The 12,553-nt window shown below is 43.9% G+C and overlaps 1 protein-coding gene across 1 annotated transcript in view; it reads right to left on the bottom strand.

The window, feature by feature from the left end:
- LOC126217633 (lachesin-like) overlaps nt 1–12,553 on the bottom strand; it is a gene marked incomplete at its 5' end in the record, with an annotated part of 728,482 nt that overhangs the window by 279,359 nt on the left and 436,570 nt on the right. The window contains one exon of the mRNA XM_049942194.1: nt 11,538–11,644. Within this exon, the coding sequence (XP_049798151.1) occupies nt 11,538–11,644 (107 nt within the window). The remainder of the gene's footprint in view (nt 1–11,537; nt 11,645–12,553) is intronic.

A 12,553-nucleotide genomic window follows, 5' to 3' on the forward strand; every position in this document is an offset into this window, starting at 1 on the left:
ACAATCAGAAACTGTTATTTTCTTCAAAACCATAAGAGGTATTATGTTCATTTTATTTGTAAATTGAGGCATATGTGTTATATAGAGTAAAAAAATCATTTTTTATCACTTATAGTTCTTTTGATAAGTGTACATACTCAAAGGGTAAAATAGCATTAATAGAATAGGGATGTTGTTGTTGTTGTTGTTGTGGTCTTCAGTCCTGAGACTGGTTTGATGCAGCTCTCCAAGCTGTTCTATCCTGTGCAAGCTTCTTCATCTCCCAGTACCTACTGCAACCTACATCCTTCTGAATCTGCTTAGTGTACTGATCTCTTGGTCTCCCTCTACGATTTTTACCCTCCACGCTGCCCTCCAATGCTAAATAGGGATAAATAGGGATAAAAACTGCCTTCCGGCTCCCCTTAAGTTAATCATTAGTAATTCTTTTGTAAAATTCTGGATGTTCCACGTAAGGTTTGATCAGAGCTTGAGGCCACGCTCACGTTGAGCTTTTGTCTTGGTCTGAGCGTTTTGATATGTTCCACGATTATTATGCACCATTAATATGTTGGCTTGTTTCGCCTTGATCTTCTGAGATGTTCGTAGCGTTTGGCGGCGCTACCCCGGTGGTCTTACTTGTTGCCAGCCGGTCCACCGGGCGCAGCCCGTCCGCGTCGACTGTGTGCGTGGCGCTTCCCGTCTCACCGCAGCCTCTGAGACGTTGGGGCCTCCTGGCTTGCCATGGCATCCCTCATAACTTGAGTTCATACCTCGTAGCAGTCGGGCGTTAATTTACCCAGCAGTGTCCGTTATTTTTCGATGTTATTCAGACCTGGCCTACCGTACCTGCCCATTCTGTGGTTTCTCTGTCTAAAGTTTGTTTTTTTAACGTAATAGTTTCATGTATGGAAGTGAAACATGGACGGTAAATAGTTTGGACAAGAAGAGAATAGAAGCTTTAGAAATGTGGTGCTACAGAAGTATGCTGAAGATTAGATGGGTAGATCACATAACTAATGAGGAGGTACTGAATAGGATTGGGGAGAAGAGGAGTTTGTGGCACAACTTGACCAGAAGAAGGGATCGGTTGGTAGGACATGTTCTGAGGCATCAAGGGATCACCAATTTAGTATTGGAGGGCAGCGTGGAGGGTAAAAATCGTAGGGGGAGACCAAGAGTTGAATACACTAAGCAGATTCAGAAGGATGTAGGTTGCAGTAGGTACTGGGAGATGAAGAAGCTTGCACAGGATAGAATAGCATGGAGAGCTGCATCAAACCAGTCTCAGGACTGAAGACCACAACAACAACAACAGTTTCAATACTGGTGTAATGCTCATTTGTTGCATGGTATTTTACTACTTTTGCACGCCAGTATCTTGAATATGCCAAAGAGCCTTCCCTGATTAATTAATTATGTGATTTACTTTGGCCAGCGTTATAAGAAATTTGTCTTTTTATTTGTTTATATCGATATTGTATGTTGTTTATTTGAAAATCTGAAGTGAGCAGTTTCCATTTTTAATGTATGTCTTAGCAGTGCTGTATATTTATGGTGGTAATATCGAATAAGAAGAGGCAGTGGGACCGTGTTTTACCAGACAGCTGCATTATAACATTTATCTGTGCAATAAAATCTACATCTACATCTACGTGACTACTCTGCTATTCACAATAAAATGTCTGGCAGAGGATTCAATGAACCTCCTTCATGCTGTCTCTCTACCGTTCCACTCTCGAACGCCACGGGGGTAAAACTAGCACTTAAATTTTTCCGTGCGAACCCTCATTTCTCTTATTTTATCGTGATGAACATTTCTCCCTATGTAGGTGAGGGCCAGCAGAATGTTTTCGCAATCGGAGGAGAAAACTGATGATTGAAATTTGACGAGAAGATCCCGTCGCAACGAAGAACGCCTTTGTTTTAATGACTGCCACTCCAATTCACATCTCATGTCTATGACACTATCTACCCTATATCGCGATACTACAAAACTAGCTGCCCTTCTTTGTACTTTTTCATCTGTCGGTCCCACCTGATGCGGATCACAGAATAGGACGGCCAATCGTGGGGTGTAAGCAGTCTCTTTAGTAGACCTGTTTCACCTTCTAAGTGTTCTGCCAATGAATCGCAGTATTTGGTTTGCTCTATCCATAATATTGTTGAACTCTTGTGAAGTTACGAATGACTTGTGATAAATAGCCTGCACCTTTCCATGGTGCATGTTCTGTTATCCTGAGACGTCCACTGACATTTCACGAATCGAGAATCTGTTGAACGATCTCGATCGTACTGTTCGCACCATGGATCCTGAACCCAGAAAACTTGTGCAGCTGTTCGCAGCACTGGAGTCGTCATGGCTCCACATGTGTCGGTACCTTGCAGAACCTCACTTACTCTCTTGCTGCAAATGGCTCAAATGGCTCTGAGCACTATGGGACTTAACATCTGAGGCCATCAGTCCCCTAGACTTAGAACTACTTAAACCTAACTAATCTAAGGACATTGTAGGGAAGCAGCCTACTCACGCCGTAGTAAATTCACATCAGTCTTTCCATTGTATGCCAGCCAGTCCGCTGCAACTAGCTCTGACGTCATAAATGTTGCGCAATACTTTAAAAATCAAGCAAATAACCTAAAACATTTCTAGCATGTCAGGAGTAATATTAAAACAACATGTGTTGAATATCAGTTCGATAACTTTAGCCATTTTCGAAATTTTGACGTTTTTCTGTAAAAATCATTGGCGCAACAGAAAAGAGCTAGAGAACTAAAAATTGATAATTAAATTCATTTTTCATAATTATTTAATAAAAACAGTGTTCTCGATCTCACAATTTAAGATTTTAGTGTAAATTCATGATTTTCTGGTTTTTGTCTTAAAACTTAAGGAAGCAAGATAGATTAAGTAGGCAATAAATAAGGCTAGGATGTTTATATTTAAGTAGGGTGGAGATCCGCTATAACTATGAAGATGTGAGAAGTTTCATTTGAATACCCATAAAACTATAGCGATAGCGTATCTTCAAATGGCCAGTTCAGAGCTCGTCTACTGCGTGCAGTGTAATTAAATTAATTCTCTCGCCCAAACTATTTAACTTAGCCACGTCAAAATTTTATTATCAATACTTACCTGTGTGCTGAATGCACATTTAAATTAAGAGCTTCATCGGCCATCAGCAAGAGAAGCTATGATTTATTCAATGACTTAAAGTGGTGCGTTACTAGCCCAGCGGCTAGTCGGGAGAGCCGATTTGATCAGGCGTTCCCTTAGCCGTCCGCACCGCGGCTTTATATATAAGAACGCTGCGGGAGGAGGCAAGGCCCCAGTTCTCTCCAGACGCTGAATAGCACGTCATCTGTGTCGGGAGTCGCGTCGCGTCGCGACGGTATCATTGCTACAAACAGCCTCGGATGCCGTATTAAGTTACTCGGGATACGTGTTACCATGAATCATTTTCGAGTGAAGTGTTAATTCTGGGTTGACTTTAATTATCGATCTTCAGTTTGCGTATTGTCGTATTTTCACGTGTCGCCGCGGGACAAACATTGTACCATTATTTAGCGTGGCGTTTGATGAACCTAATCATCAAATTATGGCGAGCATTCATTTAAACATTTAATTTGGACAGTTATAGTGGCATCACTGCAATAGACTCTGAACTGCTCTGTTAGTTAGATTGTGTGGATTCTTTTGTTTTCATCTGTGACTTTCAGAATACAGAACGTTTTTTTTTCACGACCGTTTTTAATTAGAAATCCCAGACAATCTCCTAATTCCTCAGAGCTATAAGCTGTAACTATAAATGTATTCTCAGATGAAGTGGGCACTAGGAATTCTAATTACAGGCTTCACGTTTTGCTAATCACTTTCTGGTTGCCAATATTGTAGTTAGAGAGCCAGTGTTGAGAACGGCGAAAGACAGCATAAATAACATTCTAAATAATAGGAACTGGTTTAACATTCTACAAACCTAACTTTTATATAAACAACATAAAATTGATAAAATTCTATCCGCCGCCCCACAAGATCACACACATCCATGCCCGAGGCAGGATTCGAACCTGCGACCGTAGCGGTCGCGCCGTTCCAGACTGAAGCGACTAGAACCGCTTGTCAACTCCGGCCGGCTCTCTTCCTGCAAATCTCGCAGCGATAAGCACTGCAAAGCATGCTTATTCGGGCTTTTCACAGGTGGTCGCATTAATGTGACAGGACAGTGTAGTAAATCTGCTTGAGCGACCTCCGTATTTTGGTCAGTGGAGTTCAGGTTCACCTGGTGCAGCATCGACACCGGTAAGAAACATCAGAGAGCATCACCTGTTAGTGCTTCCTGTATTGGCAGGTACATCCTTCCGGCGTACCTTGCTGTGTCAGTGAGACAGTGACTGGACATAACTGCGGTCCCCTCATCCTGCATAGAGCACAGCAGACTGCACTCACGGGCAACGCCGTTCGTCTATCGACCGCACAGCAGCAGCTGTTGTTTTGGTGGCGAGCGCTTCAGTTTCCGCTACGCAGCACCGCTCCTGACAAGTTCCGGCCAACTACTGCGGCGTGACGGCTACCTCCGGCAACTCTAGCTGTTCTCTCTTCTATTTAGTGTCCTGCAAAATGGCACTGCGCTGTTTCTGATACCGCAACACATTTGTCATCACTGAAATATTTTTCCTTTGCTTTTTACACATACAATTATGTTATTTTTTCAGCCTGAGATAACAATATAATATTGTTCAAATATTGGGAAAGTGCATTGGTCAAAATAAATTTTGCATATTTGCTGTAACTTTAAAATTGAACGTTGTGATCCAGGAATACGTTACTATATCACTACGTTGATTTGTTTGTAATTTAATTCTAACGGAAACAGTATATGTTTCTATCGTGAAGGGGCAGTACGTACATTCTATGGCAACAGTGTAAACTGTAAACATTGCAATACTTGCACAGTTTATTGTCACGAGATCTGTGCTGCTTCAGGATGGTTTGGAAAGAATTAACGTATGATCAGACGCTCTGTACGAGGTGCATTCAAGTTCTAAGGCCTCCGATTTGTTTTCTAATTAACTACTCACCCGCAATCGATGAAACTGGCGTTACTTCTCGACGTAATCGCCCTGCAGACGTACACATTTTTCACAACGCTGACGCCATGATTCCATGGCAGCGGCGAAGGCTTCTTTAGGAGTCTGTTTTGACCACTGGAAAATCGCTGACGCAATAGCAGCACGGCTGGTGAATGTGCGGCCACGGAGAGTGTCTTTCATTGTTGGAGAAAGTCAAAAGTCACTAGGAGCCAGGTCAGGTGAGTAGCGAGCATGAGGAATTACTTCAAATGTTGTTATCACGAAGAAACTGTTGCGTAACGTTAGCTCGATGTGCGGGTGCATTGTCTTGGTGAAACAGCACACGTGCAGCCCTTCCCGGACGTTTTTGTTGCAGTGCCGAAAGTAATTTGTTCTTAAAAACATTTTCGTAGGATGCACCTGTTACTGTAGTGCCCTTTGGAACGCAATGGGTAAGGATTACGCCCTCGCTGTCCCAGAACATGGACACCATCATTTTTTCAGCACTGGCGGTTACCCGAAATTGTTTTGGTGGCGGTGAATCTGTGTGCTTCCATTGAGCTGACTGGCGCTTTGTTTCTGGTTTGAAAAATGGCATCCACGTCTCATCCATGGTCATAACCGATGAAAAGAAAGTCCCATTCATGCTGTCGTTGCGCGTCAACATTGCTTGGCAACATGCCACACGGGCAGCCATGTGGTCGTCCGTCAGCATTCGTGGCACCCACCTGGATGACACTTTTCGCATTTTCAGGGCGTCATGCAGGATTGTGTGCACAGAACCCACAGAAATGCCAACTCTGGAGGCGATCTGTTCAACAGTCATTCGGTGATCCCCCAAAACAATTCTCTCCACTTTCTCGATCATGTCGTCAGACCGGCTTGTGCGAGCTCGAGGTTGTTTCGGTTTGTTGTCACACGATGTTCTGCCTTCATTAAACTGTCGCACTCACGAACACACTTTCGACGCATCCATAACTCCATCACCACATGTCTCCTTCAACTGTCGATGAATTTCAATTGGTTTCACACCTCGCAAATTCAGAAAACGAATGATTGTACACTGTTCAAGTAAGGAAAACGTCGCCATTTTAAGTATTTAAAACAGTTCTCATTCTCGCCGCTGGCGGTAAAATTCCATCTGCCGTATGGTGCTGCCATCTCTGGGACGTATTGACAATGAATGCCGCCTCATTTTAAAACAATGCGCATGTTTCTATCTCTTTCCCGTCCGGAGAAAAAAAATCGGAGGCCTTAGAACTTGAATGCACCTCGTATAGTCATTTCATAGAATACTGAACAAGTTTCTAGCGACAGAATCAGCTCAGCTTTGTCAGAGTAGTAATCGTGGGAGAAAAACGTAACAAGGTTGCAGGATGAATATCTGTGTATAACAGCTAGATTTTTTTTTGTCATCAGTCTACTGACTGGTTTGATGCGGCCCACACGAATTCCTTTCCTGTGCTAACCTCTTCATCTCAGAGTAGCACTTGCAACCTACGTCCTCAATTATTTGCTTGACGTATTCCAATCTCTGTCTTCCTCTACAGTTTTTGCCCTCTACAGCTCCCTCTAGTACCATGGAAGTCATTCCCTCATGTCTTAGCAGATGTCCTATCATCCTGTCCCTTCTCCTTATCAGTGTTTTCCACATATTCCTTTCCTCTCCGATTCTGCGTAGAACCTCCTCATTCCTTACCTTATCAGTCCACCTAATTTTCAACATTCGTCTATAGCACCACATCTCAAATGCTTCGATTCTCTTCTGTTCCGGTTTTCCCACAGTCCATGTTTCACTACCATACAATGCTGTACTCCAGACGTACATCCTCAGAAATTTCTTCCTCAAATTAAGCCCGGTATTTGATATTAGTAGACTTCTCTTGGCCAGAAATGCCTTTTCTGCCATAGCGAGTATGCTTTTGATGTCCTCCTTGCTCCGTCCGTCATTGGTTATTTTACTGCCTAGGTAGGAGAATTCCTTAACTTCACTGACTTCGTGACCATCAATCCTGATGTTAAGTTTCTCGCTGTTCTCATTTCTACTATTTCTCATTACCTTCGTCTTTCTCCGATTTACTCTCAAACCATACTGTGTACTCATTAGACTGTTCATTCCGTTCAGCAGATCATTTAATTCTTCTTCACTTTCACTCAGGATAGCAATGTCATCAGCGAATCGTATCATTGATATCCTTTGACCTTGTATTTTAATTCCACTCCTGAACCTTTCTTTTATTTCCATCCTTGCTTCCTCGATGTACAGATTGAAGAGTAGGGGCGAAAGGCTACAGCCTTGTCTTACACCCTTCTTAATACGAGCACTTCGTTCTTGATCGTCCACTCTTATTATTCCCTCTTGGTTGTTGTACATATTGTATATGACCCGTCTCTCCCTATAGCTTACGCCTACTTTTTTTCAGAATCTCGAACAGCTTGCACCATTTTATTTTGTCGAACGCTTTTTCCAGGTCGACAAATCCTATGAAAGTGTCTTGATTTTTCTTTAGCCTTGCTTCCATTATTAGCCGTAACGTCAGAATTGCACCTCTCGTCCCTTTACTTTTCCTAAACCCAAACTGATGGTCACCTAGCGCATTCTCAATTTTCTTTTCCATTCTTCTGTATATTATTCTTGTAAGCAGCTTCGATGCATGAGCTGTTAAGCTGATTGTGCGATAATTCTCGCACTTGTCACCTCTTGCCGTCTTCGGAATTGTGTGCATGATGCTTTTCCGAAAGTCGGTTGGTATGTCGCCAGACTCATATATTCTACACACCAACGTGAATAGTCGTTTTGTTCCCACTTCCCCCAATGATTTATATCCTCCGTGCATAGTTGAATAAACGCCTTACAGGGCTCTCGGGGCACTTGATGCCTTGTACAACAGAGACCCACTGGAACAGTGGACGCCTGTACAAGCCTCTATTTAACTGGACCAGTTTCTGTATTACTCGGTCCATTTAAAATGTGCAGCTCCACGTGGCGTTGTGAGCAATGAAGTGGTACCCAATTCCAAATGTCTGTTGAACAGCTAGTAGACTCCGTCAACACAATGCGATACGTCCACGGTGGTAGTTAACACCTATAGGGGTGCAATTTTCAACACAAATGGTACCAAACAGGTTCGATAATCTGAGACTAGACCTCGGCCACAAGACCTCACAAAGTTCTTTGTCTAATTGTGAGCTAGTCAGCAGTGTGACATAACGCTTTCTTCTGACGAGATCAGTGTCAGTCTGCGCCTTGACAACGTTTACACCCTAACTGTATCGTAGCCCGCCATCCTTAGCGGTTCAGTTACGTTTTGGTGTCTAACCAAGTGTGGTCGCAGGACAGCCCTTGTGCCAATTCCAGAGAAGATTACTGGTGTGAAGTATCGGGACGACCTCCTTGCACGCATCAAATGGCTCTGAGCACTATGGGACTTAACTTCTAAGGTCATCAGTTCCCTAGAACTTAGAACTACTTAAACCTAACTAACCTAAGGACATCACACACATCCATGCCCGAGGCAGGATTCGAACCTGCGACCGTAGCGGTCTTCCACGCATAGTGGCACGGTTTGGTGACTCCCGTTGACGGTCGACAGTGAACGCCCTCATCATCACACTCTGGTGAACACCTTGCTAGCAGAGCTATCGTGTTTGAAGGTGCCCACAACCACACCGCAAATGGAAGCGCCAGATTTGTTCAAGTATCAACCCCAAATGTCAAACATGTCTACAAGGAATAACAGCCGTCAGAGATTTTGGCTTCCTATACACAAGTGAACATTGTGAAGCACGAGTGAACACTGTGAAGGGAACTCCATTCAACAGACATTTGGAATTGGGTACCACTTCATTGCTCACAACGCCACGTGGGGCTGCACATTTTGAATGGACCGAATAATACAGAAACTGGTCCAGTTAAATAGAGCCTTGTACAGGCTTCCACTGTTCCAGTGTCCGCAGCTCGTGGTCGTGCGGTAGCGTTCTCGCTTCCCACGCCCGGGTTCCCGGGTTCGATGCCCGGCGGGGTCAGGGATTTTCTCTGCCTCGTGATGACTGGGTGTTGTGTGATGTCCTTAGGTTAGTTAGGTTTAAGTAGTTCTAAGATTTGGGGGACTGATGACCATAGATGTTAAGTCCCATAGTGCTCAGAGCCATTTGAACCACTGTTCCAGTGGGTCTCTGTTGTACAAGTCATCAAGTGCCCCGAGAGCCCTGTAAGGCGTTTATTCAACTATGCATGGAGGATTTAAACCAGGTCAGAGGCAGTTGTGTGGCGTTTTTCGTAGCATGCTTTGGTGAGTCATACTCATGAACAAGGATGCTTGTTTTAGCACTCTTGGGGACCAAATGTTGCCCATTCTTTAGCATCTACATCGTGGATATGTAGAGAACCCTTCTGTATTAGAAATGTTTCCATAGATCACACGTATAGCCGGCCGGAGTGGCCGAGCGGTTTTAGGCGCTACAGTCTGGCGCCGCACGACCGCTACGGTCGCAGGTTCGAATCCTGCCACGGGCATGGATGTGTGTGATGTCCTTAGGTTAGTTAGATTTAAGTAGTTCTAAGTTCTAGGGAACTTATGACCTCAGCAGTTGAGTCCCATAGTGCTCAGAGCCATTTGAACCATTTGAATCACAGGTGTATGTTCCTGGTTTAAGGATACGCGAGCACCACACCTCAATTGACCCGCTAAAAAACACGACCTAAATCCTGTAGAAGTTCGCTGGTACTACCTGCATTTGGCACAATGAGTGAAATGCACCACTGCAATACGCCAAATCTGATAGGTGTAAGGGGTGTAAGGGGTCATAGCTGAAGGAACTTCTTCGCCACATTGATGCAATTTTTTCAAGGCCAGAGGCGATGTTACAAGATATTAATGCGGTACCTCCTGGGCATGACTAATTCTTTCTTCAATGTACTTGCTACAAGAGCTACTTTCTTTTTTCTTCAACATCCGATCGGTAGCAAAATGAATACCACAATTAAAACCAAAACCATTTGGTTTGCAACATTTAGCTACACCTTCCATTTACCTCTCTCCATAATCGCCACTTCCATTTAGACTTTTGTAATAACATGGTACCATCTTTCCAATACCCACATCAAAGAAGGCAGCTGCTTGTGTTTTCCAGCTATTCCTCACGTTGGTGTGGAGCTGGCTGTCTGCGCCAAAATGCAGCCCAGAACTGTCAGAAGAAGGAAATGCATGACAGTTACGTTATGCGGGCTGCATACAATCAGGTGAAACCCATGCGCGGAACTTCATGTTCGGCGAAAGACACTATGCTCTAGGCCAGGCTCGTGCAAACTGTGCCCCTGGGGCGCTAGCGCCCGCGATCGCCTGCGGCCAGCGCCTCGGGCGAATTCGTATATTGCTGCAGTGGCCGGACCGCCCGAACGCCAGCCGATAGATATATTTGTTCGCCCGTTTACCCTTCGGGCTGAGGACGTCTCACAAGTGCTTCAACTAGAGCTGATTTACCTACAGTGCCATATCCGCCTGAAGGACCCCTTTATTATGTGTAAAACTTTGGATCACTTTTACAGCTGTCTTCCACGAGAGAAATATCCTCTTTTGCACAAGCACGCGGCCAAAGTTCTCTCAATGTTTCGTTCCACGTATATTTGTGAGCGCTTTTTCTCTCTTTTAAAGCTTGCTAAAACTAAGAACCGTTCATTCCTTGGCGATAAATATTTGACTAATTCTTTGAGGTTAGCAGTCTCACGGATTATACCAAGCCTAGAAAAAAATCGTTTCCTCGAAAAAGAAAAACGTGTAAAATGTTAATTGTCTTCTTTAACAATGTTGACTGTAAGAATTAAAGAGCTTTATAACCTTAATTCTATTTTAATAAGTTTTCAAACTTGGCCAGTTAAAATTTTTATGTACAAAACAGCAAACTAAGGATCCGATTTCTAAACTCTGAAAAGGGACACAAAAAATTGTAGCATGAAGTATAACAAAAAATACTTACTTGTAACTACTAACACTAAGAATGAGACTCTATATTCCTTACATAAAATTAATTCTAAAATAGAATATTTAGTTTACGTTAGATCTGACCGCTGGACAGTCCAGCGGAGAGTAGTGCTGTGCGGTCTCACTCGCTCTGCAGCTCTCTCTCTCTCTCTCTCTCTCTCTCTCTCTCTCTCTCTCTCTTTCGCACCAACGCCGACACTAGCGACACACGATCGCGGACGAAGCGCTGAACTACACTGTCTTGCGCCCTCGGGGCGCGGGCGCGCCCGCCGGGCGCAATTCTTGGATGAACCTGTTCTCGGCGTTTTTATGGGCTCACTCTGAGCTCATTACAGAAAAGTGCAACTTGATGCAATACACGGGCATACTCGGGAGACTGCGCAACAAACCTGCGCAAAGCTTCACCGGATTTTCACTGTGGTTTTCATTTCGCCATCCATCGCAGCTTCAAAAAAAGTTCCTCTCAAACTGTGCGCAGTGAAATCAGCAGATGGCCGCGTCACTGACCTTGAACTCGCCCAGATTGTCGACGACGCAGGAGAGCGACGCATCCCTGCCCAGCGCGGCCGTCACATTCTGTATGGGCTCCACGAACCGCGGGCCGTCTGTCAGCGCTGAAATTGAAAAGAGAAACGCCTCACAGAAACTGCGCAGCACAGCCGCGGAAATCTGGCGCGGCGGGCGCGCCTCCAGAGGAAACACATAGTGGTCGAAAAATTGTTGCTGCAATGTAGTAATGACAAAAACACTTCTGCACCTTGCGAATTATGCCATTTCAATCGTCACAGCTACATTTGTCAAAATCAGTCATTTACTACATTCCTTACATGGCCAGTTTTCAAAGGCATCAGCCGATTTCAGACCTAAAACCAAAGAAGAAGAAAGAAACAGTCTTTACAAACGTTTTAAGTATAAGATATTTAAAATACATTTAATATTACGGAATAATGAAATTCTCATCCACATACAGGGTGGTCCATTGATCGTGACTGGGCCAAATATCTCACGAAATAAGTGTCAAACGAAAAAGTACAAAGAACGAAACTTGTCTAGCTTGAAGGGGGAAACCAGATGGCGCTATGGTTGGCCCGCTAGATGGCGCTGCCATAGGTCAAACGGATATCAACTGCGTTTTTTTAAATAGGAACCCCCATTTTTATTACATATTCGTGTAGTACGTAAAGAAATATGAATGTTTTAATTGGCCCATTTTTCTCGCTTTGTGATAGGTGGCGCTGTTATAGTCACAAACATATGGCTCACAATTTTAGACGAACAGTTGGTAGCAGGTAGGTTTTTTAACTTAAAATACAGAACGTAGATACGTTTGAGCATACTATTTCGGTTGTTCCAATGTGATACATGTACCTTTGTCAACTTACCATTTCTGAGAACGCATGCTGTTACAGCGTGATTACCTGTAAATACCACATTAATGCAATAAATGCTCAAAATGATGTCCGTCAACCTCAATGCATTTGGCAATACGTGTAACGACATTCCTCTCAGCAGCATGTAGTTTG

The sequence above is a fragment of the Schistocerca nitens genome, chromosome 1 (genome assembly GCF_023898315.1).
Source record: "Schistocerca nitens isolate TAMUIC-IGC-003100 chromosome 1, iqSchNite1.1, whole genome shotgun sequence".
NCBI classification, from domain to species: Eukaryota; Metazoa; Arthropoda; class Insecta; order Orthoptera; family Acrididae; genus Schistocerca; species Schistocerca nitens.